Source organism: Lissotriton vulgaris, chromosome 3_1, assembly GCF_964263255.1.
Source record: "Lissotriton vulgaris chromosome 3_1, aLisVul1.2, whole genome shotgun sequence".
Classification (NCBI taxonomy): domain Eukaryota; kingdom Metazoa; phylum Chordata; class Amphibia; order Caudata; family Salamandridae; genus Lissotriton; species Lissotriton vulgaris.
In genome coordinates, this window is record NC_141689.1 from 1,834,940,476 (window position 1) to 1,834,967,928 (window position 27,453).

General features: G+C 42.9%; 1 protein-coding gene across 1 annotated transcript in view; it reads right to left on the minus strand.

The window, feature by feature from the left end:
* IQCM (IQ motif containing M) overlaps positions 1–27,453 on the minus strand; it is a 1,006,762-nt gene that overhangs the window by 590,737 nt on the left and 388,572 nt on the right. Inside the window, exon 9 of the mRNA XM_086963810.1 lies at positions 9,999–10,142. Within this exon, the coding sequence (XP_086819936.1) occupies positions 9,999–10,142 (144 nt within the window). The remainder of the gene's footprint in view (positions 1–9,998; positions 10,143–27,453) is intronic.

The window sequence follows — 27,453 nt, forward strand, 5'->3', positions numbered from 1 at the left end:
CTAAATGTCAGGAGGAGAGGATCACATCATCAGCTACCAGCTCTCTGCATGGGAAGCACCATCAAGTGTGTTTTTGCATTCTCAGTAACTCTATCTTAAACCCGCTTAAAGCCCAATGTTGGTAGCAACTGTATTTGTGTTATGTCTAGTGATGTGAGGATCAGAGCTCCCAGCAACCTTGTGTTAGGTTATTCTTAGAGGGTTCAGCACTCACTGTTCAGACAGTGTACCAAGCACAACTGATATCAGAGCAATAACATATTATTCTCAAGTAAATCACATCTTTCGTCTAGGTTGAAAGCTACAATAACAATTATGTGTCATGTGCAAACTGAAGCCAAAGGAAAATATGTTGTTTAAACACTTAATAAACTCATGCTAACTTAACACAGTATATAGAAAAGCAGCATCTATATGACACCCCCCCAATGATCCGAGGACGGTCAAAATACACAAGCCAATACTAGAATAGAGGCATAACATGAAAGCAGAGTTCAACAATATTGAGCCAAGCTAAAAGTGTATATAAAAATTATATAAAAATATGTACTATGCCTATAGTGGCCAAACAAAATGTAATCCAAAGTCTTGAACTCGAGGCCAAATATAAAATCATAGGCCTAGATCATATAAAGTTGAATGTTAGATAGAAAGAGCCTCCTTTCAAAAATACTAAACAGTCATGTGCCATAAAAATGAAAGTCTCCAAGGCCTCTCATGATTGGACAGAATATGCAAAATAGGCAGCAACAGCTTCCAACATGAAATTACTGTCATCATCCGAAAACAGTTCAGCCATCCAATTAAGCAATGGGAAAGAACATACGTGCTCCTCCAGCACCGGACCCTCTAGCAACATCAGAGGACAACTTGGTGGGTTCTCAAGATCGCTATGTGCCAGAAACTCATGCGCCGCTGCGGGTATGTCCCACTGACCCATTAGTCCATGCATCGCTGCCACGGCCATAATCCTTTCGCCAGAACAAACCAACTCGTGAGCAACTACGGGGCCCATCAGGTGATTAAAATCGACGTCAGGAGATATCGGCAAGCAGAGACACAAATCAATGGCCCAGTCGAAATCGCAGCTCAGGCAATGAAACACAGGCTGGACACATGTGAAATAGGAAAATCGAAACGATAATCCAAATGCCGTGCTTAAAGTCGCAAGCGGCAGGGTGCCATAGTAATCAAGCATCCGGTTGCGAAACAGTGTCAGAAGGAACTGAGCGGCTTCTTGCGCAGGATGGGCATCCATGTTTTAGGAAGCAGAATAATATCAAAATGCCTGCAGCCAAAGCCAGCAAAACAGGGAATCCGTCAAACAAACTCGAAAATATAGAATGGAAGAAAGCGGGGATGACACCAATTTTTTTTTCAAATGTAGTCACGAGACCACTGCTAACCAATTTAAAAAAATAAGCTAAGCCAGACGTGGAGGAGGCATTAAAGATTTGATGAACTAATTCGCAGAAATGAAACAGCAAGTCAGTATTTAAAAGTGCCTGCACCTCTGTGCGTGTGTTAGCTATGTGAAGGACATAAGTTTCACGGGCCGAGCTCAGGGCCACTTCCTTTTGAGACAATAGAGCTCTTATTCTACTCATACCATTGAACTCTGCTTTCAAGGTTGGGATGCGCGGCCAGATGGAAACATCTGAATTCCCATGTGTGGGAGGATATAGCACATTTTTGCAACACACAACACGTTCTGATACAGTAACCACATAAGCGATACCGACCATTAACCCACAACACTCTTCGTTATTCAAAAGCAAATAACTACCATTTGTCAATAATGTAAACGTGGGAACTATTGCTGGAACTGGCGTGCCTTTCAAAACACAGGATAAATTAGGCCGGTCTTGATTACAAGAACCATGCAACTGGATGTGTCTGCATATTAGTGAACGGTCAGGCGACTGTGTGCATTCTTCACCATTTAGATTCACTTCCTTTCCATCTTTCAGACACCTGTACGTGTATGGTAAAGACCATGCCTCATGGAGGAATGCACTGCCTAGTGGTTCATATCGCCCTATTGCAATATACCGCATACAATTAGTAAATTTGTACAAAGCAAATGGTAACGTAATAACTCCATGGATAAGCCATGTTGCAGCAGCGGCTTTCAGCTACAGAAAAGGGTAAAGATTCTAACTTTTCAATATGTAACATAGAAAATGATGCATTTCGCATTGAAAGCATGCGCTGCTTGTCAGTCAAATTAAATGGGGCAAATAGGGAGGACACGTTCATGTAACTCCAGGACACGCGGCCCGCCTTAAGAGTCTGTAGTGTCCATGCAAACTGCATTACAGAACGCAATTGATTTTGACCATGGTATAATACAGACACCTCATCATTCACAATGTCAACGACAGAAGAAACAATATTATTCAACGTGTAAATCCGGGAAGAAAGCATGTTAATACTGTTATCGACAACTGCAAGCACTTTTTCCAAATTTGCTTGGTCAATCGCCCTTAGGCGCTTAGCAGCCTCAATTTGTGAAAATTTAAAAATGTCATTGTAAACCGCATAAATCCACCGGTTAGATCTACCATTAGCCGGGCCTTTTATAAAATCATTTAAATCCATATTATCATTTAACTGAGATAGATGTAGTTTAACTGCAGCTAACGTGGAACGTTGCAACCAATTCTGACACAGTTTCCCCACAGAGTAAGTTGGATCAGTTTCAAAACGGGGATCAGGTCTGACTTGTGTAAACCCTTCAGTCAAACCCAGAAAACGACGTTGGCAAGAATGAGCACTTCTATGCCACATCAGCCAACCCTTCGGATCCAAACTGGATACATTAAAGGATGAATTCTGCAATAGAGCTTGTAACTCACGAATGGACAATTCAGTATAATTACCCCAACCTGAATATTCTTCCAATTCGGGGATAATTGGTGTATTTAATTTTTTAGAAGTAGCCAATCCAAAGCATGTTGTTTGGGAAATAGCAGAATTTAGAAACAACATGTGATTCGGGATGAGACATGCACGGTGCAAAGCCTCAGTGCCTTATCCTGGCAATCCTTGGTACCCCAAACCGATTTAAGGTCAATTGTTCCCTTCCATAGCTCGTAGCCATCCACAGCTAACTTGTCTAAAAAGGTCTTCGAATACAGCAATTTTGTATCGGTAAGTCTAACTTTGGACATGGACTTTTGCGTCATTTTGAAATAAAATGACTCAGGATTTGATTGATTAAAGTCTGTAAAATAAGTGTATTTTTTCAGAAATGTACTGGAGCTGCCTCTCAATGGAGCTGGGCAATGTTCCCACTGTGTGTAATTTACAGCAACCCTTCTGGAATTTGTTTTATGCAGAAAATGATTACCATAATGTTGAAGCAAAACAAATCACCATAATTAACAGAATCTAAGTATAAATCCTCAGCATCAAAGGCAGCATAGTATTTCAAATCAGAGAATAATGCTTCGACGGCCTGAATATCCCAATCATCAGAACGTATATTTTGTTTTACCACATACCCCATGTTTACTCTAAGCACATTCAGAACATTAATCACTTCAGTGGGGCCATGTATTTGAAACCTAACCGCATCCCACACAATCCCATCAAGAACAGGCCAAGCAGTAATGTTAACTGTATTCAAATTTCTTTTCAGTCTGTGTGCTGAATGTGAAGAGGAAAGAGGGGCCAATGTTCCATTAAGGTACCGAATTCCTGTTCTTTCTTTGACATAGTGGCCATCGATCAGACGGAAAAAAATAAAACACAAAACCAATGGACATGAAAAGATAAATGAAAATAGAATCAACCAAATGTATGTCCAAGGGGGAATTAAAAAATGTTTTTAAATAAAGTGGCATATTTTGCAATAGTTGAAGGTTTCTTTGAATGTTCTGAAACAGAGTCAAAAGAAAATCTGGACCTGCCGGCCAAACGAGTCTGCAAATCCGGCATTGATAAATCAGTTGGATAGGTGTAGTTCAGCTCATCAGTGTCAGTAACAGGAATAGTATTTATTAAAGGACTGGAAATAGCAGGCATCTCGAGGGACACCTCCGGCTCAGCACCAGAAGTAATGGCCAACACAGAATGCCTCACCATGTAAGGACAGGATACAGCCGGTATCATGCTATGAAGAATCGGCCACCCTGTGTGTCTTGACATTGTCAATTGAGATAAATCTGTTTTCCTTACGACCTGGAAGTGGCGGTAATATGACTGTTCTTGTGCCCTTCACTCCAAGAACTCGAACCGGTGCACGATATGAGGGACCAAACTCTTTCTTGTTATCGATCTTCTCTCGAACCAGTTTTCCAACTTGGGGTAGCCAGCCAACTACCGGGATCTGCAACGCATCATCCGATGTGGAGGGCAAATGTTCCTTAGCTAGACTGTCTCTGGTCTTTTGTAGATCCTGTAAAACCTTGCAATGTTCATCTACGTCAAAGGCCGCGGCCTGGGCCTTGCAGTCTAGACCGTCGAGGTCAGGGACATACATCTTGATACCAAAGAGCATTTCGTATGGGGTCCGCCCACCCAGAGACCTTCTAGGGAGATTATTAAGCGCACGCTGCACGCCATTGAGATGGGCCAACCAGTTTCTGCCAGTGCCTATAACTCGAGCTGTCAAAGATTGCTTTAACTCACGGTTCATTCGTTCCACTACACTGTTACCCTCAGGTCTGTACGGAGACGAAAACTTGACTTGGACCCCCAACGAAACCATAGCATCCTTATACGCCTTAGAGGCGAAAGCCGGACCCTGATCCGAATGGAAGGTACCACAGGCAAAAATCCCTACAAAGACTCGCAAATCCTTAATGACAGTCCGTGAATCAGCGCTCCGATGGGGCCATACCCACACAAAGCGTGCGCATGAATCAACTGCTACTAAGATGTACTTATACGCAGTATCAGAAGAAAAAGGACCGCAGTGATCTAAATAAACGCATCCCAGTGGTTTATTAGAAATGTACAACTGCGTCTGAGGCGGACGCGCAGCAGTTGAAGCCTTAATCTGCTGGCAAATGTCACATTGAAGGACATAATCGCGCGTCTGTTTGTACAGTCCCCGCCACCAGAACCTCTGTTGTAGCTGAGTTACAGTGGCTGAGACGCCCGCATGCGCAGACGCCACACCTTCATGAGCCGCTGTAATCAAAGTAGCTCGGCGATACGAGTTGGGAATTAAACGTTCACCAACATCAGGATTTTTCACATAAGGAACCTTATCGGGACTTAAGTGGTATGTGCACTTTGAAGGGAACCCCGCAGGATATTTACCTCCCTTCTCAGTGGCAGCAACAGCTGCCAAGATGTCATCATCTATCTTACTTTTGGACCTTGTAACTGCTGCAACTAAGTATTTTGATACTGCTGACTTTGCCGCTTCATCAGCAAGCGAATTACCGACAGCGCGGACTCCCACACGCTGGTGGCCAAGAGTATGAAGCACAAACACGAGTGGTAACTTTTCTTTAAGTTCCACCACTCGGACCCAGATCATTTTAGGTTTTATTGTGCTACCTTTGGAATCACGAAATTCATTCTGAATCCAAAAGAACAAGTTTTCATTGTAAGACTGGACACAGTAGTATGAGTCACTTACGATTAAAGTCGTCACACAAGGATCGGCGTACTCCAATGCAAGCATCAGAGCACGAAGTTCTGCTAATTGTGCGGTGCAGTCCCCAAGCGTCTGCGTGTGCACGACACTGGACTTGAACTCATCGTCCACAATGGCACCGACCACAATGGCGCATGCGGAAACGTAGGCATGTTTAGAGCCATGCGCAACCTGCGCCGAACCATGGGTGTAAATGATACAATGGAAATCCTCCAGGGGTCGCATTGCTAAAGGAGCAGGATGAACAAATTCATACTGTAAGTACTCCTGCGACCGTAAAGTGGCGTCAAAAATAAACGTGACATCCTGGGGGATTGGTGACGTTACAACGCAGGCTATTACAACGCCTGCTGTTACAACGCGGTTTTTACATCGCATAACACTACCACGCATAGTGCTTTTAAGCGCTGGATAGTGATTTATTTAATTTACTATTCCAACTCCAGTCCCCGTGGATAGTAGGGAAGGTGTTGGATAGTAAATTAAATATATTCCCTATCCTAGAGCGCCCCCCAGCGCAATGCGTTGTAATGGTTTGCGTTGTAATGGTTGCGTTGTAATGGTAGTGCGTTGTAATAAATGCGTTGTAAGTGATGTTTCCCCATCCTGGGATGTCAAGGACGCAGCCCATTGAATCCACCGAGGGTGCAAAGCTTTTGAATTTGGTACACTGGCTTTCGTAACTGCCTCCAAGGCAGGACACGGGGTAACAACCAACATGCGTTTTCCCTGTGACAGGGCACGTTCCTTGAGAATTGCCACCTGCACAGCCGTCAAAACTTTTTCCACAGTGGAAAATCGCATTTCAGCCGAAGTGTACAAGTGTGATTTGTAAGCAATAGGTACTGTATCTCCATTAATTAAAAGTTAGGTACGTGAAACCCACCGTCCCAGGGACAATTCTTATCACCAGGTTGGTCTGGTTATCACGAGTCTGTAAATATTCAGAAGTGAACAAATCAGCTTGCAAAGACTGCAGAATAGCTGAATGCTCCGGCAGCCAGCATGATTTGGAAAAAGATGGTTGTATCAAAGCATACAAAGGCTTGATACGCTGGGCATATTCCGGAATGTATGTTCTTCCGAAATTCAAAAAGCCCAGTAAAGATTGCAATTTTTTCAGTGTTGTCGGAGAGCGCAACTGTGCGCATTTCTCCAGGAAGTGAGGAGCCAAACCATTTCCTTCATTGTTGAGTTCATAGCCTAGAAACAACACTGTGTACTCTGCAATGTGCGATTTTGCAAAGTTAAACTTGTAACCCATGTCTGCAAAGTTACAAATAATACTGTTCACTCGACACAGATGCTCCCAAAGTTCGTCGTCTGTGACATAGATGTCATCCACATAAGAACAAGCATCTGGGTCGACCCTCTCCAACAGAGAGACAATGCGGGCGGAAAATACTCCAGGACTATTCTTATAGCCCATTGGGAGACGCTTAAACATTTTTTGCACACCGCCGCATGTGAAGGAGGTCCATTGGGAACTTAGACCATCCAAACTATGGGCATAAAAACCATTGGAAATGTCAAGCGTGGTTTTGAACCGCTTACGCACAAGACTATTCACAAGGGCAGAGCCGTGGGTGTTCTGTACTGCACAGTTACGGCAATGCGAGTTCAAATGCCGGTAATCTAAAACCAAACGATATGAGCCGTCCGGCTTGTTCACAGTAAAGAGGGGGTTATTCATCGGTGACACACATGTTTCAATTACACCTTGATATTCCAATTGTTCAAGGATCGCTGCGACCGAAGCTTTGGCTTCATGTCGTATGGGATATTGAGGTTGAGGCTGCGGCTGAGACCGTAAAAGAATCTCGTGGCATGGGGACAATTTATCCCAGCCACATTGATTGCGGTACACAGCCGGTGCAAGCGCCAGAGCCCACTCTTCTGCAAAGTGCAGCACTTCCACTCTCGAAACAGTGTTCGCGAAACTGGGAAGGATTACCTACTCCACTCTCGGAGCTGCGAGAACAAAAGGTGGGGGCGAGTCAGCCTCCGAAAGCAAAATGTCATACGTAGATGAAAGATTTTCCCAAAATACCCCTTTTATGGTACGCTGTATGTCACCTTCTATCAACAGGACAATTTCAAAAAGTCTATCAGGGGGAGCAACTCGTGTATCAGCTGTTTCAATGACAACATAAGTATCAGTCGCTGTCACCTTCAGTAGTGGACGGAGGGCCTCTCTCACTATGGTAATCTCCGCCGCGCTGTCCAGCAAGGTCAGAGCCCACGTCAGATTCCGAAGCCGCGTTCTCACAATCTGGGGCATATCGATGCGCAGTTAAGGCAGCGACTTTCTTCTTGGCAAACTGCGGTCTCTTGGTGGAATCTGCACCCCTTGGTAGTTCAGAACTCCCAACAGAGTTCAGGGGGTCTGTAGATGAATTCTTTGATGGCCCAACACTCCCAACAGGAGATAAGCACACACAAGCCCTTGGAGGATATAAGAAAGCAAAGTCCAATTCTTTCACTGCTCACAGACAGAGCAACAACTGCAGGCCAACCCAGCAAAGCAACACCAAGCAAAGGGGCAGTACTTTTTACAGCTCTTCAGTTCTTCTTCTTGGCAGAGGCCTCAGTCCAGAAGTGTTCTAAAATATGGGGTTACAGGTCCAATACTTAGGCTCCTTTTGGCCATTGAAGTATCCATACTTCAAAGGTAAGTCTTTCTTGCCCACAAGCTCCTGACCTGGCTCCAACACACTACAAGGAGGAGCAGACAGCATTATGAGAGGACAGGCACAGCTCTATTCAGGTATCAGTGACAACTCCTCCCACCACTCCAGCTCAGGAAGGCCCATCAGCAAGGTGATGTGCCATCAGAGTCTGCAGGGCACACATCAGCTCGCTTTGTGTGACTGTCGAGAGTGAATGCACAAACCGCCCCTATCAGTCTAAACCAGACATTGATTCTACAGGCAGCAGCATAGAATGATAAAGCAAGAAAATGCTCACTTTCTAAAACACAGTTTAAAAACCAAGTTCACTAAATTCGGTAATTTTAAATTCTGAGTTCAGGGAGCCCAAACTTAAAATATCTATATTTTCCCAATTGAAAGTTACTCTTGTAAGATCTTACAAGCCAGCTCCTATGATAACCTATGAGATAGCCCTTCCAATAGTGAGAAAGGAAATTGGCAGTAATTCACTATCAGGACATGCAAGACACACCAGCATATGGCCTACCTTTCACATACAATGCACCCTGCCTAGGGGTACCTTTGGCCTACCTTAGTGTTGCCTCACATGTAGAAAAAGGTAAGGTTTGGGGACTGGTAAGCGGTGCACTTGCCAGTTTGACATGGCAATTTAAAACTTCACTCACAGACAGTACAATGGCAGGTCAGAGAAACGGTTGGGTGGCACAACCAGTGCTGCAGGCCCACTAGTAGCATTTGATTTACAGGCCCTGGACCCACACAGTGCAGTCTACTAGGGGCTTACCAGTAATCAAATATGCCAATCATAGATAACCAATCATAATCACATTGCATACAGGGAGCACTTGAACGTCAGCATTAATTAGCAGTGGTAAAGTGCCCAGAGTGCACAAACCGGCAAAAAGGAAGTCCAGCTTACAGTCACAGACAAATACAGATGGTAGAGGCAAAATGAGAGGGGGAACTACACCAAGGATGTCTGGTCCAACACCTCTCAGCACCTTTTGTGTGATTGATGTAATGCTCTAAGTGGGCACAGTTATGATCAGATGTGGGTCTTTTTCTCACTGTGCCATAGGATCCAAGCTATGACATGAGTAGTTTATTTTGAAAGCAAAGATACTGCCTAAGGCTGAACAAATATAACCTGTAAACAAGGAAGAAAGTGGAAGTGCAATTAAGGCTTGAAACCTGACCAGAAACTACTTACTCTTTAAAAGGACTAAATTCCACCTACTCCTGTCAGGCCCAAGGAACTCAACATTTTGAGCAGGGGTTCACACACAAGCCATTCTCAAGCTCCTGAAGACAAGGCTCTCAAAGCAGAATAACCCCCAGTCAGACGACCCATCAGTGGGTTGTGAGCTATCATGCACAACACTAAAAGGCTACCCATTTAAGCCACAATGCAGTTCAACACTTTCAATTATAACACTACTCCATTGTGCAGATTGTTCCCCATCTGGTTCTTTTTCAGAGGTACGAAGGGCTAAATAAATGCACCTACAATATAATATACCATGCCACGCATGCCTGTAGTGTATGGGTACCATAACGTATCATTGATACATTTCAAAACTCCAGTAAAGGATGCCCTATAGAGACCAGCTAGGACAATTGTATGCAAACAAGCCCTCAGTAGGGAAATAATTGAGAGATATACATAGAAGTTGAAACTTATAATGTATGTTCTGGGCACCAGGTACACCTACTTTTTCTGAGCTCCCTGCATCTTATCCTTCCTGATACGTTCTTGACTGTATTTATTTGCATTCAAAAAGGATATCCATTCTTTCATGCCATGTTTCTTTCCATTATTAATGCCTTCCACCTCTTTGCATTGATGTGACAGCCCCCTGCAAAAAAGAAAATAACAAGTCTTTACAATGTGTGGCAGAAGCAGACAAACATTCTAACTGTTGTTTTATGATCAGGCTGCAATGAAATATTAATAAACATCAAGCTCAAAACTTGATCTGCATCTTTAAAGAACTTAGTGAAACGAAATATGTTTTAGATATTTTAGGCTACATTTCATTATGTATATGCCTCACACACCCAACATGACCCATCCAAAAATAATATTCACAGGCCTAAACGCACTAAACCTGCATCAGATTGCCCACAAGCCCACACACCTCACTGGACATATCCTAGATGTAATTTTTGCTAATACCAAACTAGTTACCTTTCAAACTATAACTCCAGTCACATGGTCAGACCACCACTTGCTTGCTTTCCAACATAAAACAACACTAAGCGACTCAGCTAAAACTACCTCACATCAATCCACCTATCGACTGTGGAAAAAACTCAGTTTGGAACACTTAGAAACACAACTAACATCCAGTACAAATCTGGAAACAATAAATTCTGTTCAAAAGCTATATGAGTTGGTGGGGGGCAGGGCTAGCAGCCAAATCAAATGGCCGCTGCCTAGAGAGGCTTCGCGACTAAAGCCACTACCCCATCGATCCGCCTACTGATCTGACGGTGCTGGATGCCCTAGCGACCACGAGTGAGGCGTCGGAATCCTAGCATAGCCGGCTGAGTAGCTCCCGAGACCCGAGATTTGCATATTCATCGCCCTGCGTCGTGTTCCGGAGTCAGGGCCTAAAGATTGAGGTGGAGCCGGGGCATCGAGTTGCCCGGTGGCTGCAAGGTGCTGTGAGCTGTGCTGGATGAAACTGCTGGTGGGACGGCCGGTGCTCGAGACCATCTGCGGCAGGGTGCGGACCTGGTCCCAACGTAACTATGAGCAATATTGTGAAGTGGCACCTCCGTGTGTGCTGTGCATCACAGCGGAAGCTAAGATTCAGTGACTGTCTGCGTTGCGGCAGCACTGGGACAAGCCGGGCTGACAGCGCACTGAGCTACGAAACCCCAGTGGAGACTACAATTGCCTACGGAGTGCCTGCCTGCGGGGGAGAGGCATACTGCAGATGTTGGTGTGGGTGCCGAGCATGGAGGCACCCTCCTTAATTTAACAAAGATCGACCCTTCCCCTGCTCTGATGTGGTGAACTCATGGCACCTGCGGGCGAATAAGCCTGTTAAGACCTGGTGGACTAGGCTTTCGCTCACTGCTGCCGGTGTTTACTGATGTGGTGCTCCCTGCGGCGGCGCCTACAATATGCTGTGCCTATAATCTAAAAAGGAGCTTGAATCCGGTCCAGGGAAGGCATGGCTTGGCAGTTCGGTGCTGGACTGTTCCCATGAGGCACAAGGTCAGACTGATTTGCATATGGCCATGTCTGAACTGGGATGGCAGAGTGGGCTACAGAACGGTGATGGATCAAACCCAGATCTGTTGACTGGGTGTGAGTGTTTGATTGGTTCAGATGCTCCATCCAGCACCACCCCCTTTTGTACCGCGTGCCTATAATCTCAGTGCTGCCCTGGATATCGGTACCTTGATAACGCCACGCTCAACAAACCTTTCTGCCAGCAGCGTGTGAAAGCGAATGCGTAGTTTCACATTGGTGCACATCTATCCTGCTCCTTAGACTGTAGCCTGAAGTAAGTGATGCAGGGACCCGAGGAGTTGAGAAGGGCGCAGCGAGCGGACCGGAAGTGCTCGCCTGAGGGTGCCTACACTGAAGTGCCTGATCCGGTTTAAACATTGACGCATTGTAATACGACCGGACTGATGTGCGCAGCTACACCAGCATGCCAGGTGCCCCCCCCAGACATGTTCACAGGCTCTGGCTGCGGGATCAGGACGTCAGAAAATCCAAAAGGCAGCGCATGGCTGTTGGTCTCGTGGAAGGCAGCGGTCTAGAGCGATATACGGAGGATTGATCATGATGGGGGGCAGGAGCCAGCGAAGAAGGCAGCAACTGAAATTGGACAAATATGCATACAGTAAGGATCTGTCAGACCAATCAGGATTGCACACAGAGCGAGTTGGTACCCTGCAGGCCGTAAAGCCTCCAGAGGTCACTTTGCAAGACATCATGACCACTCTGACCAAGCGCCAAATAACTGTGGGATCGATCTCAAAAGACATCTTGATAATCTGTGCTGACTTGGAGAAAATGGCCACAAGGATGACAGAGGTTGAAACTACAGCTGCGATTCTCTCTACGGATACAGTCGTGCTGCAGTGCCAGGACAAGCAGCTGGAAGTGGATAACAGACTAATGGTGGCCAAAGTAGAAGACCAGGAAGGTTGGTCGAGACGCAACAACGTCTGCATTATTGGTGTGGCCGAAAGGGTGGGAGGCCCTGCCCTGGACTTGTTTTTTGAAGACCTCATAAAAAACCAGCTACAACCACGCGGCTTGTCCCACTTCTTTTCTGTTGATAGGGTCCACCGAGTGCTGAGCGGGAGACCGCGACCCTGTGCCCCTCCCCCCGGCCCATGCTCGCCCGCATCTTCAACTTCTGTGACCGCAACGCAATCCTGCATACGGCATGAATTGCTCCTCCAATCCGTATTTAGAACTGCACTGTTACCTTCTTTCCAGACTATACAACAGAGGATGCCACGTAGGCGGGAGGTGGACAGTGACGATGAGACCAGGTTCTGTGGTTCTCCGACTGCTGGTGAAAGAAGCCACATTTTGTATAGCGTTTTAGGACCCTAGTGGAATTTTACCAATTCATGCCCTTATATAGGTATAATTCACATTACCTTTATATAGGCATAGCGATCATATTTAGACATAACCCATCCAGTCCAAATACAGACATGGCTACTTCCACTAGTTTCAAAAAGCCACAATGATTTCTTGGAAAACTCGGCTTCAGCAGTCAGGGACATCCCTTTTCTTGAATATTGATTTGTCCTAGAAATCATGGCATTTTCAAAGAACTACCAATCCCTTGGGGTTCTTTGGTGATGTTGTTATGTCCGACTTTACGTCAAACCAGGCACCTTCAAGGTATAAATGTGCCTACACTCACCCTAGCAAACACACAGTGGTTTGGAGCAGTTCGACTATCTACTTGCCAGACGCATCTTGCTACAGCAAGTGCCGAAGGAAGCTGACCCTCCAGCTGAAGCACTGACAGAGAGGCTGCCTTTCTCTCGCTGAGAATCCAGCTCCAGTGTTTCCAAGCTCCTCTTGCGGGGTGTTGGGAAATCGAGTCCAGAGACAGAGATACCAGACCTCCTTCATTCTAAAAACCAAGGTATGGAGCTGATTAGACCCTAAGAGAAATCTTGGATAGAATCTTGGCAAAGTAACTAAATACATACTTACTTCTTCCCTCGTACTAGACTTAGGTTAGGTACATCGGGGTAGGCGTATTTTAGAAACACCAGTTGAGTACTTTTAGTCTTTGTTATTTATGTATGTATTTTATGGCTTAGAAACCATACCATGCTTTTACAGTATTATTTCATAATACTCTTCTTGCTGTACGCATTATACTTTACAGCCAGTATTACGATAGTAGCAGTTCATTTCTTCTGCATGAGAAAGAAGACTGTTCAATAAATACTTTTATTGAAAACGCCTGTCTCTCTATTTCTCTGCACCTCTGATGAAACGAAGTATGCACGATTGACTGAGTAAAATATCTATCTATTGTTTCCACAACTCTAAAGATCAGTTTTATTCTTGGGGAAACAAAGCTGTCATGTTTAGGCGGTTGTCAGAAACTAATCCCTTCTTGTGTATTGGAGAACGTTTCTAGTGACCTCTGAGCTAGCTGGCACTCACAATTAAGTCTGATATGTTCGATAGAGACCTAGTCGACCTAAGTCCTACATCAAATCTATAGGGTATATTATTCCAATGCGCAGAGCCTATTGGGAATATAAGAACTACACTACATGGCGCCCAACGTTTGGTAAGGCAATCATTTAAAGCTAGATACTAGAGTAACTCAGTCGTGCTTTTCACATAGACCCCTTTTTCCCGTAAAATGCTCCAATAGACGTCTGGAGTGGGTAAAAGGATAAAATATCCGCCATTACTAAGTAGGACGGAAATCCTATGTATTAGTTTTCGGTTTGATTTAACGTTGAAGGATACAGTGTTCCAAAATATTGTGCACCTTATCTTTGTTTTCTTGAAACTTGCTCTGCAAACTTTCAGTCAACAAAATGAGTGACGACGAGAACGGGGGAGCTGCAAGAACTGCAGCCCAACCGGGTTTAGACGTTACAGGTTTCCAACAAAATGACCCGGATGCTGTAATCATTCCGGAAAAGTTAAGGAAAACCATCACTATAAAGCTTATAACAAATAGCCTATCATCAAGAGGTGGTAGGGTCATCTTTGTCATAGAGGCACATGAATATCGGCAGACAGAGGTATTCTATTCATGGATTGTTTTCCTTGAAGCAAATCCAGTAACACATGTGTTCCACCTCTTCAAAGTAGAGGAACCACCAACGGAATACGTTCCTTTTGAGGACGCTGAAATTCCATTAACATACCAAGAGCATGAGCTCTGGTTTAAAGACGCCCTACAATATCAAAATCACATTACCAGGCCCGGTCCACTAGGTAGACCAGGAGCAACATGGCCGGTACTAGCCAGCTATACACCACATCCTGCCATTGAAGAAATGTCAGGTCCAGAACTATTAGTTCAACTAAAACAATTAATAAAAATACATAGACAATTGGTTAAATATGCCATGCAGACTCTAACAGTCCAACCTCCTATAAGGATTCCACAGCAAACCCCTTACCAAGGGACACAAATAAAATTACACCACATACTATACAATCAGTCATTGGTAAATTGCCTGCAAAAAGGGAACAAATTCCATTCTGGTTAGCTCAAAAAATTACTCAAATAGAGGCAGTATTTCCAGATAGTACACCTCATGAGAAACACAGAATTTTAACAATCTGTTTACCAATGGGGATCGCACCACACTTGGAGGACTGCGACACTTGGGGTACAGTCTTTGCTGCAATCTACACAAAAAGTCATGGTGTTCCGTCTATGGCGGTAATACCAGACGTCCTGAAACAAATTCAAAATGAATACGGGGCAGAGCCTGCTTTAAATCTCGTTATGAAGTTACTTAAAGATTTCAAACAGGTCTCAGCTATAATATTAGCTAATATTAAAGGGAAAGCAGCATCCGTGGCGATCCGCCAAAAATTAAAAGAACTTGATGTAACTGAGCAACCATATGAACTGGCCAGAATAACAGAAACATCCTATGAAGAACTAGGTAGAGATAGTTTGGGTGGGAAACCAGTAAAGCCCCAACTAACAGAAAATCCTCAAAATGTTTTTATTAAAAACACTCACACTACTCCTAAAAAGAAGTTGGAAAATACTAGACTGACACTTCCTAAAGAGAAGCTTTCTCAATCCAGAGGTAGGTCTCCTCAAAAGGAGCCCTCTGAAAAGTGGTATAACCTCAGGAATTGGGATAATTTGAGAAAACCTGATAGATATCAAGATACTGATACACGTTCCTCTCGTACCTTTCAGACTTCCTCACAGAAATCGGAAAGAAGAGGACGGTCAGAACACAAGGAAGAGCGAGTGAAGTCCAAAGACAATCAATACGTTCCACAAAATAAGAAAACCCAATTCACCAAGAAGAAGGTAGCAGGTCTAAAAATCAGACATGCCGAGGATCTTGAGAACACAACTCAAGAGCAGGCAGTGGGCCCAGACAATGCTGGACAGCGCAGCAGAAGTTACCATAGCTCGCAAGATCCTGACGGATCATCTGAAGACAGTGGACTTGAATTAGTACATTCAAGTTGAAACTGCTGATACCAAGATTAGTGTACCCCATAAGTTATATGAAGTAACGCTCCGGATGGAGGGGGACATAACTAGGAAAATAGGAGCACTCTTTTGGGAGAAGCTCTCTAAGGGTTATGACATTCTTCTAGCTGAAAAAGACTGGCCACCAAAATTGTCAGGTAGTGCCCACATTGCAAAGACATCATTATTCCAGCCTTCTCTAATCATATTCCAATTCACTTAAAATACACCTATGCCAGAAAATGGACTGTAGCCCAGGCTCCAGCATTTTACAAAAATCATGTTGGATGGGATGAGGATTCCCCTCACCATAAAATCCAGTTAAAAACTCAACCAACTGCACAGAGGCAGTATCCAGTAAAGCAAGAAGCTAAAAAACAGGTCAGGGAGACTTGAATACCAAGGGGTGATTGAAACATCACAATCCTTTGTTTCCTGTCTCCAAACCAGACAATACCTATTGTCTAGTTTTGGACTACAAACATTTAAACTCTTGCTGCAAAACCTTTGCAGTATAAAATACACACAGTGCAGCACTGATGGATAACATTGTGCAAAAAAAATATAAAACTGCATTAGATATTTCAAACGGTTTCTTCTGTCAAAACATTGCACCTGAAAGCAGGTACTTGACTGCTTTCTCAATTATGGGGACACAGCGTCACTTCTGTCGTCTCCCCCAGGGATTCAAGAATAGTCCAAGGTTATTTTCAGCCAGAGCAACAGAGTTACTACAAACGTATGATGATGAGGCATTATCTTATGTCGATGACATCTATCTAACAGACGATGACTTGGATAGGCACTTGAACAGAGTGAACATCATAATACTTGGCTTCGCATCTGAAGGGTATAAATTCAACTTTAAAAAATCAAGAATTGCCCACCTCAACGTCCTATTCTTAGGATACAAACTTTCAAGTAAAGGCAAAAGCCTGGCAGCAAACTTTTTAGAAAAGTGTACGCTGCTCCAACCTCCAAAAATGCTGAAAAACTTACAATCAATTCTAGGTTTCCTGAATTTCGGAAGAACATACATTAAAAATTACGCAGAAAGGGTTAAACAAATTAATCAAACGTGATTTTAAAACAACAAATTGGACTAAAAAAAACACAGAAATTTTGCGTTCAGTGCAAACAGACATGTTAGCAACATCACATTTAGGGACACGCATAAACCTACGCAATCTTGTAATCCGAATCATCCCAGGGAGATGCGGATTTACGTACTTAACTTTTAATGAAGGTGAAAAAGTACCAGTTGCTTAAAATTATACTTGTACACACAAGCTTAAATGAAATTCCCTTCAACAGAAAAAAATCTGACAGCGGTTAAAACTGCAGTAGCAAAAGAGAGAGCTCTCGCACAGGGAAAACGCATAAATATCGTTACTCCTGTACCTGCCTTAGAGGCAGTAACAAAAGCTAGCATTCCTAATGCAAAGGCATTGCATCCATGATGGATAAAATGGGTTAACGCTCTTGCTGCAACAAACTTTGAATACGTTTTTGACCCCTACTTGAAAACTCAAGAATTTTAACAATACGAACAAGAATGTCCTCTGCCCACTGAGATTCTGCCTCTAGAACAGTACAAATGTATCATTTACACAGACGGATCAGCACAGCTCACGATTGGGGGTAAACAAGCTTATAGTGATGCGTACGCAATTGTTGAAGGTCGCTGGCGCGATGGTAAATTCAGACCCATGGTCACAAAAACACAATCTCTTGAATACTGTACAGCTCAGCGAGCTGAACTACAGGCTTTCAAGATGGCCCTTGAAAATACCGATCGCAAATTCCCTACACTCATAGAGTGCGATTAATATTACTGCGTCCAATCTTACAATTAATACTTGCAGAACTGGGTTCAAAACAGTTTCAAAGATGCAAAAGGTGGCACAATCAAGCATATGTTGCTTTGGGAACAAATAGTTCTGTTACAGAAAGAACTACAAAAGACTCACTTGATTCATACACTTGAGTCATCAGCGTGTTGGTATTCACGTTGAAGGAAATTCATTGGCTGATGAAGCTGCGAAGGCAGCTGTGCAAACGGCTTCCGTACCTGTAATCACTCGTTCAAAAAAACAAATAGACAGCGAAATAATGCAGGCTGTCACCGCTTCCAATAAAGACAGTGGTAAAACAGTACTGAAAGGATTTCCACTCAAGTACTCCTATATAACGGATCACTGACATTATATTGAATAAACAAATATAGAATTACCAAAATATTGAAGAAAAAATATAGAATGCAAAAATATCGAATTCAAATCTACAAACAGATAAGTACAAAAATATCGACTCAAAAATATTGTTTTAAAAAATATACTGGTCGATTAGGATGGCGGACGGACTTGCGTCCGTCAGCCACCCCGATGGGGGAGGGACTGACCGCAGGGGCAGCGGTGGTCCCTCCGTAGCAATTAGGATGTGACCGCCACCCTGGCGGTCACATCCCGTATATTTTGCATTGCGGCGGGTGCTGCTTTGAGCAGCACCCGCCGCAATGTAAAATATGCATGTTCAACTTTGGCATGCACAACTTGGCAGGCACCGTCTGGTGCCTACCACCTTGTGCATGCCAAAGCAGGGGGGTACCATAGGTACCCCCGATGTGCACCCCCCACCCCCCAACACCCTGGGGGCCTGCAACGGGCCTCCAAACACAAAAGACCACATGCTTTTACACAGCGGCAAAGCCGCCGTGGAAAAGCATGTTTACGCCTTCATCCTGATATGACAGGCGGTGTCTTGCAGACACCTCCACCATATTTGCGTGCATACACCGCGGATCAGCGGTGGACGGACTTGCCATCCGCCGCTGATCTCACCGCCATCCTAATGTGGCGGTGGGTGTTTCCAATGTCCGCAGTGGTGAACCCGCATCCTCCAGGCTGGCGATGGCTTCCGCCGGCCCGGAGGATGCGGATTCACCGCTATCCTGATCGGCCCCTTAGTTAGTCAAGATATTGATTTTTTTATGTCTTAAAGTTAATTTAAAATTAATGAAATATTAAATATAATTAACTAAAACATACTTAAAAATACTTAAATATTTCTACAAAACATACAATTGTATTTGTTAATTAATATATATATATATATATATAAATATATATATATAATATATATATATATATATATATATATATATATATATATATATATATATATATATATTTATACATACATATATATATATATATATATATATATATATATATTAGTAAAACATATGCTATATTTTTAGCGTAGGATAATGGGAGGGTATCATTTACTATTACCACTCCAGTGAGTGCAACAGTAGGGAAAATGTTGGATAGCGTAGGGGTAAAAATGGCTATTCCCACTCCAGTGAGTGCAACAGTAGGGAAAGCATTGGATAGCGGGAGGGTAAACATTTCTATTCCCGCTCCAAAGAGTGCAACAGTAGGGAAAGTGTTGGATAGAGGGAGGGTAACATTTACTATTACCATTCCAGTGAGTGCAACAGTAGGGAAAACGTTGGATAGCGTAGTAGTAAAAATGTACTATTCCCACTCCAGTGAGTGCAACAGTAGGGAAAGTGTTGGATAGCGGGAGGATAAACATTACTATTCCCACTCCAGAGAGTGCAACAGTAGAGAAAGCGTTGGTTAGAGGGAGGGTAAAAATTACTATTCCCACTCCAGAGATTGCAACAGTAGGGAAAGCGTTGGATAGCGTAGGGGTAAAAAAGACTATCCCCACTCCAGAGAGTGCAATAGTAGGGAAAGCTTTGGATAGCGTAGGGGTAAAAATTACTATTCCCACTCGAGTGAGTGCAACAGAAGGGAAAGCGTTGGATAGAGGGAGGGTAACATTTACTATTACCACTCCAGTGAGTGCAACAGTAGGGAAAACGTTGGATAGCGTAGCAGTAAAAATTACTATTCCCACTCCAGTGAGTGCAACAGTAGGGAAAGTGTTGGATAGCGGGAGGGTAAACATTACTATTCCCACTCCAGAGAGTGCAACAGTAGGGAAAGCGTTGGTTAGAGGGAGGGTAAAAATTACTATTCCCACTCCAGAGATTGCAACAGTAGGGAAAGCGTTGGATAGCGTAGGGGTAAAAATTACTATTCCCACTCCAGAGAGTGCAATAGTAGGGAAAGCTTTGGATAGCGTAGGGGTAAAAATTACTATTCCCACTCCAGTGAGTGCAACAGTAGGGAAAGCGTTGGATAGTGGGAGGGTAAAAATGTACTATTCCCACTCGAGTGAGTGCAACAGTAGGGAAAGCTTTGGATAGCGGGAGGGTAAAAATTACTATTCATACTCCAGTGAGTGCAACAGCAGGAAAAGCGTTGGATAGCGGGAGGGTAAACATTTCTATTCCCACTCCAGAGAGTGCAACAGTAGGGAAAGTGTTGGATAGAGGGAGGGTAACATTTACTATTACCACTCCAGTGAGTGCAACAGTAGGGAAAATGTTGGATAGCGTAGGGGTAAAAATTACTATTCCCACTCCAGTGAGTGCAACAGTAGGGAAAGCATTGGATAGCGGGAGGGTAAACATTACTATTCCCACTCCAGAGAGTGCAACAGTAGGGAAAGCGTTGGTTAGAGGGAGGGTAAAAATTACTATTCCCACTCCAGAGATTGCAACAGTAGGGAAAGCGTTGGATAGCATAGGGGTAAAAATTACTATTCCCACTCCAGAGAGTGCAATAGTAGGGAAAGATTTGGATAGTGTAGGGGTAAAAATTACTATTCCCACTCCAGTGAGTGCAACAGTAGGGAAAGCGTTGGATAGTGGGAGGGTAAAAATTACTATTCCCACTCGAGTGAGTGCAACAGTAGGGAAAGCTTTGGTTAGCGGGAGGGTAAAAATTACTATTCACACTCCAGTGAGTGCAACAGCAGGGAAAGCGTTGGATAGCGGGAGGGTAAACATTTATATTCCCACTCCATTTGAGCAGCACCCGCCGCAATGTAAAATATGCAAGTTCAACTTTGGCATGCACAACTTGGCAGGCACCGTGTGGTGCCTACCACTTTGTGCATGCCAAAGCAGGGGGGTACCATAGGTACCCCCGATGTGCACCCCCCACCCCCAACACCCTGGGGGCCCGCAACGGGCCTCCAACCACAAAAGACCACATGCTTTTACACGGCGGCAAAGCTGCCGTGGAAAAGCATGTTTACGCCTTCATCCTGATATGACAGGCGGTGTCTTGCAGACACCTCCACCATATTTGCGTGCATACACCGCGGATCAGCGGCGGACGGACTTGCCGTCCGCCGCTGATCTCACCGCCATCCTAATGTGGCGGTGGGTGTTTCCAATGTCCGCGGTGGTGAACCTGCATCCTCCAGGCTGGCGATGGCTTCCGCCGGCCCGGAGGATGCGGATTCAACGCTATCCTGATCGGCCCCTTAGTTAGTCAAGATATTGATTATTTTATGTCTTAAAATTAATTTAAAATTAATGAAATATTAAATATAATTAACTAAAACATACTTAAAAATACTTAAATAACTCTAAAAAACATACAATTGTATTTGTTAATTAATATATATATATTTATATATATAAATATATATATATATATATAAATATATATATATATATATATATATATATATATATATATATATATATATATATATATATATATATATAAATAAAAAATATGCTATATTTTTACCGTAGGATAATGGGAGGGTAACATTTACTATTACCACTCCAGTGAGTGCAACAGTAGGGAAAATGTTGGATAGCGTAGGGGTAAAAATGACTATTCCCACTCCAGTGAGTGCAACAGTAGGGAAAGCATTGGATAGCGGGAGGGTAAACATTTCTATTCCCGCTCCAAAGAGTGCAACAGTAGGGAAAGTGTTGGATAGAGGGAGGGTAACATTTACTATTACCACTCCAGTGAGTGCAACAGTAGGGAAAACGTTGGATAGCGTAGCAGTAAAAATTTACTATTCCCACTCCAGTGAGTGAAACAGTAGGGAAAGTGTTGGATAGCGGGAGGATAAACATTACTATTCCCACTCCAGAGAGTGCAACAGTAGGGAAAGCGTTGGTTAGAGGGAGGGTAAAAATTACTATTCCCACTCCAGAGATTGCAACAGTAGGAAAAGCGTTGGATAGTGTAGGGGTAAAAAAGACTATTCCCACTCCAGAGAGTGCAATAGTAGGAAAAGCTTTGGATAGCGTAGGGGTAAAAATTACTATTCCCACTCGAGTGAGTGCAACAGAAGGGAAAGCGTTGGATAGCGGGAGGGTAAAAATTACTATTCCCACTCGAGTGAGTGCAACAGTAGGGAAAGCTTTGGATAGCGGGAGGGTAAAAATTACTATTCACACTCCAGTGAGTGCAACAGCAGGGAAAGCGTTGGATAGCGGGAGGGTAAACATTTCTATTCCCACTCCAGAGAGTGCAACAGTAGGGAAAGTGTTGGATAGAGGGAGGGTAACATTTACTATTACCACTCCAGTGAGTGCAACAGTAGGGAAAATGTTGGATAGCGTAGGGGTAAAAATGACTATTCCCACTCCAGTGAGTGCAACAGTAGGGAAAGCATTGGATAGCGGGAGGGTAAACATTTCTATTCCCGCTCCAAAGAGTGCAACAGTAGGGAAAGTGTTGGATAGAGGGAGGGTAACATTTACTATTACCACTCCAGTGAGTGCAACAGTAGGGAAAACGTTGGATAGCGTAGCAGTAAAAATTACTATTCCCACTCCAGTGAGTGCAACAGTAGGGAAAGTGTTGGATAGCGGGAGGGTAAAAATTACTATTCCCACTCCAGAGAGTGCAACAGTAGGGAAAGCGTTGGTTAGAGGGAGGGTAAAAATTACTATTCCCACTCCAGAGATTGCAACAGTAGGGAAAGCGTTGGATAGCATAGGGGTAAAAATTACTATTCCCACTCCAGAGAGTGCAATAGTAGAGAAAGCTTTGGATAGTGTAGGGGTAAAAATTACTATTCCCACTCCAGTGAGTGCAACAGTAGGGAAAGCGTTCGATAGTGGGAGGGTAAAAATTACTATTCCCACTTGAGTGAGTGCAACAGTAGGGAAAGCTTTGGTTAGCGGGAGGGTAAAAATTACTATTCACACTCCAGTGAGTGCAACAGCAGGGAAAGCGTTGGATAGCGGGAGGGTAAACATTTCTATTCCCACTCCAGAGAGTGCAACAGTAGGGAAAATGTTGGATAGCGTAGGGGTAAAAATTACTATTCCCACTCCAGTGAGTGCAACAGTAGGGAAAGCATTGGATAGCGGGAGGGTAAACATTTCTATTCCCGCTCCAAAGAGTGCAACAGTAGGGAAAGTGTTGGATAGAGGGAGGGTAACATTTACTATTACCACTCCAGTGAGTGCAACAGTAGGGAAAACATTGGATAGCGTAGCAGTAAAAATTACTATTCCCACTCCAGTGAGTGCAACAGTAGGGAAAGTGTTGGATAGCGGGAGGGTAAACATTACTATTCCCACTCCAGAGAGTGCAACAATAGGGAAAGCGTTGGTTAGAGGGAGGGTAAAAATTACTATTCCCACTCCAGAGATTGCAACAGTAGGGAAAGCGTTAGATAGCGTAGGGGTAAAAATTACTATTCCCACTCCAGAGAGTGCAATAGTAGGGAAAGCTTTGGATAGCGTAGGGGTAAAAATTACTATTCCCACTCCAGTGAGTGCAACAGTAGGGAAAGCGTTGGATAGTGGGAGGGTAAAAATTACTATTCCCACTCGAGTGAGTGCAACAGTAGGGAAAGCTTTGGATAGCGGGAGGGTAAAAATTACTATTCACACTCCAGTGACTGCAACAGCAGGGAAAGGGTTGGATATCGGGAGGGTAAACATTTCTATTCCCACTCCAGTGAGTGCAACAGTAGGGAAAGTGTTGGATAGAGGGAGGGTAGCATTTACTATTACCACTCCAGTGAGTGCAACAGTAGGGAAAATGTTGGATAGCATAGGGGTAAAAATTACTATTCCCACTCCGGTGAGTGCAATAGTAGTGAAAGCGTTGGATAGTGTAGGGGTAAAAATTACTATTCCCACCCCAGTGAGTGCAACAGTAGGGAAAGCGTGGGATAGCGGGAGGGTAGAAATTACTATTCCCACCCCAGTGAGTGCAACAGTAGAGAAAGCGTTGGATAGCGGGAGGATAAAAATTACTATTCCCACTCCAGAGAGTGCAACAGTAAGGAAAGCGTTGGATAGAGGGAGGGTACAAATTACTATTCCCGCTCCAGAGAGTGCAACAGTAGGGAAAGAGTTGGATAGCGCAGGGGAAGAAATTACTATTCCCACTCAAGAGAGTGCAACAGTAGGGAAACGTTGGATAGCCTAGGGGTAAAAATAACTATTCCCACTCCAGTGAATGCAACATTAGGGAAAGCGTTGGATAGCGGGAGGGTGAAAATCACTATTCCCACTCCAGTGAGGGCAACAGTAGGGAAAGTTTGGAATGCGTAGGGGTAAAAATTACTATGCCCACTCCAGTGAGCGCAACAGTAGGGAAAGCGTTGAATAGCGGGAGGGTAAAAATTACTATTCCCACTCCAGAGAGTGCAACAGTAGGGAAAACGTTGGATAGAAGGAGGGTAAAAATTACTATTCCCACTCCAGAGAGTGCAACAGTAGGGAAAGGTTTGGATAGCGTAGGGATAAAAATTACTATTCACACTCCAGTGAGTGCAACAGTAGGGAAAGCATTGGATAGCGGGAGGGTAAACATTTCAATTCCCACTCCAAAGAGTGCAACAGTAGGGAAAGTGTTGGATAGAGGGAGAGGAACATTTACTATTACCACTCCAGTGAGTGCAACAGTAGGGAAAACGTTGGATAGCGTAGGGGTAAAAATAACTATTCCCACTCCAGTGGGTGCAACAGTAGGGAAAGCGTTGGATAGCGGGAGGGTAGAAATTACTATTCCCACTCCAGAGAGTGCAACAGTAAAGAAAGCGTTTGATAGAGGAAGGGTATAAATTACTATTCCCGCTCCAGAGATTTCAACAGTAGGGAAAGCGTTGGATAGCGCAGGGGTAAAAATTACTATTCCCACTCAAGAGAGTGCAACAGTAGGGAAAACGTTGGATAGAAGGAGGGTAAAAATTACTATTCCCACTCCAGAGAGTGCAACAGTAGGGAAAGCTTTGGATAGCGTAGGGATAAAAATTACTATTCCCTCTCCAGTGAGGGCAACAGTAGGGAAAGCGTTGGAAAGCGTAGGGGTAAAAATTACTATTCCCACTACCGTCAGTGCAACAGTAGGGAAAGCGTCGGATAGCGGGAGGGTAAAAATTTCTATTCCCACTCCAGAGAGTGCAACAGTGGGAAAATTGTTGGATAGTGGGAGGGTAAAAATTACTATTCCCACTCCAGCGATTGCAACAATAGGGAAAGCTTTGGATAGCGTAGGGGTAAAAATTACTATTCCCACTCCAGTGAGTGCAACAGTAGGGAAAGTGTTGGATAGTGGGAGGGTAAAAATTACTATTACCACTCCAGTGAGTGCAACAATAGGGAAAGCGTTGGATAGCGGGATGGTAAAAATTACTATTCACACGCCAGTGAGTTCAACAGTAGGGAAATCATTGGATAGCGGGAGGGTAAACATTTCTATTCCCACTCCAGAGAGTGCAACAGTAGGGAAAGTGTTGGATAGAGGGAGGGTAACATTTAATATTACCACTCGAGTGAGTGCAACAGTAGGGAAAAAAGTTGGATAGTGTAGGGGTAAAAATTACTATTCCAACCCAGGGAGTGCAACAGTAGGGAAAGCGTTGGATAGCGGGAGGGTAAAAATTACTATTCCCACTCCATTGGGTGCAACTGTAGGGAAAGTGTTGGATAGCGGGAGGGTAAAAATTACTTTTCCCACTCCAGAGAGTGCAACAGCAGGGAAAGCGTTGGATAGCGGGAGGGTAAAAATTACTATTCCCACTCCAAAGAGTGCAACAGTAGGGAAAGCGTTGGATAGTACAGGGGTAGAAATTACTATTCCCACTCAAGAGAGTGCAACAGTAGGAAAAGCGTTGGATAGCCTAGGGGTAAAAATTGCTATTCCCACTCCAGTGAGTGCAACAGTAGGGAAAGCGTTGGATAGCGGGAGGGTAAAAATTACTATTCCCACTCCAGTTAGGGCAACAGTAGGGAAAGCGCTGGAAAGCGTAGGGGTAAAATATACAATTCCCACTCCAGTGAGTGCAACAGTAGGGAAAGCGTTGGATAGCGGGAGGATAAAAATTACTATTCCCACTCCAGAGACTGCAACAGTAGGGAAAACGTTGGATAGCGGGAGGGTAAAAACTTACTATTCCCACTCTAGTGGATTCAACAGTAGTAAAAGTAATAATTTAATATTTTAATAAAAGAAAATTGAATATCTATACCAATAAAACATTAAATAAAATTAATTGCCAATTTAATATCATGTAATGATTAATCAATTATAAAAAATAATTATTAGTTATTAAAATTAATTACCTATTCATAATTAAATAACATCTAATTAATTTTCAATAACAACAACTATTTAGTAATAAAAATTGATACCAAATATTACAATTAATGACCTATTCATAATTAATTAAAACCTAATTAGTTTTCAATAACAAAAACTAATTAATAATAAAAATGAATACCAAGTAATGATTAATTAACAGTAAATAATTATCAATGCACAAAAAGTATTTTTAATATGTAATTAATTACAATTAAATTACTTCCCACCGTATTCCCCGATAAACCCACAATATGCTACTGAAAAGAAATTGATACAATTATCGTAATTATCAATTAATAAATTAATACAAATTAATTATCAATTAATACAAATTTGTTACAAGTTAACAATTAATTAACAATAAATAAAAAATCAATATCAATAAGTAAATCAAAATTATTTACTTAATTACAATTAAATTACTTTCCACCCTATTCCCCTATAAACCTACAACTCGCTACAGAAAATAAATTAACAAAATTAACAAATATCAATTAATCAATTAATAAAAAGTAATTAAAAATTAATTAACAATTAATTCAAAATGAATACCAATAAATAAATACAAATATTTAATTATTACAATTAAATTACTTCCTATTCTTTTCCCCTTTAAACCCACAAACCGCTACAGAACTAAAACGCAAAATTAAATTAAAAATAATTAGTAATTTCTAAAAATTCATATTTAATTTAATATAATTAAATTACGTTCCACCCTATTCCCCTATAAACGCACAACCCGCTACAGAATTAAATCACACAAAAATAAAATAACAGAACATTCATTACTTAAAATAAATTACAAAAATAATATAAACTTTCACTTATATACTAACATACAGAACATTTAAAAAAATTCTATATTATTGAAAATTCAATATATTTTAATACCTATATTATATACTTCGATATTTTGACTTTCTATATTTTTAAAAATCGATAATATATTACTTACCTTCAATTCGATATTTTTC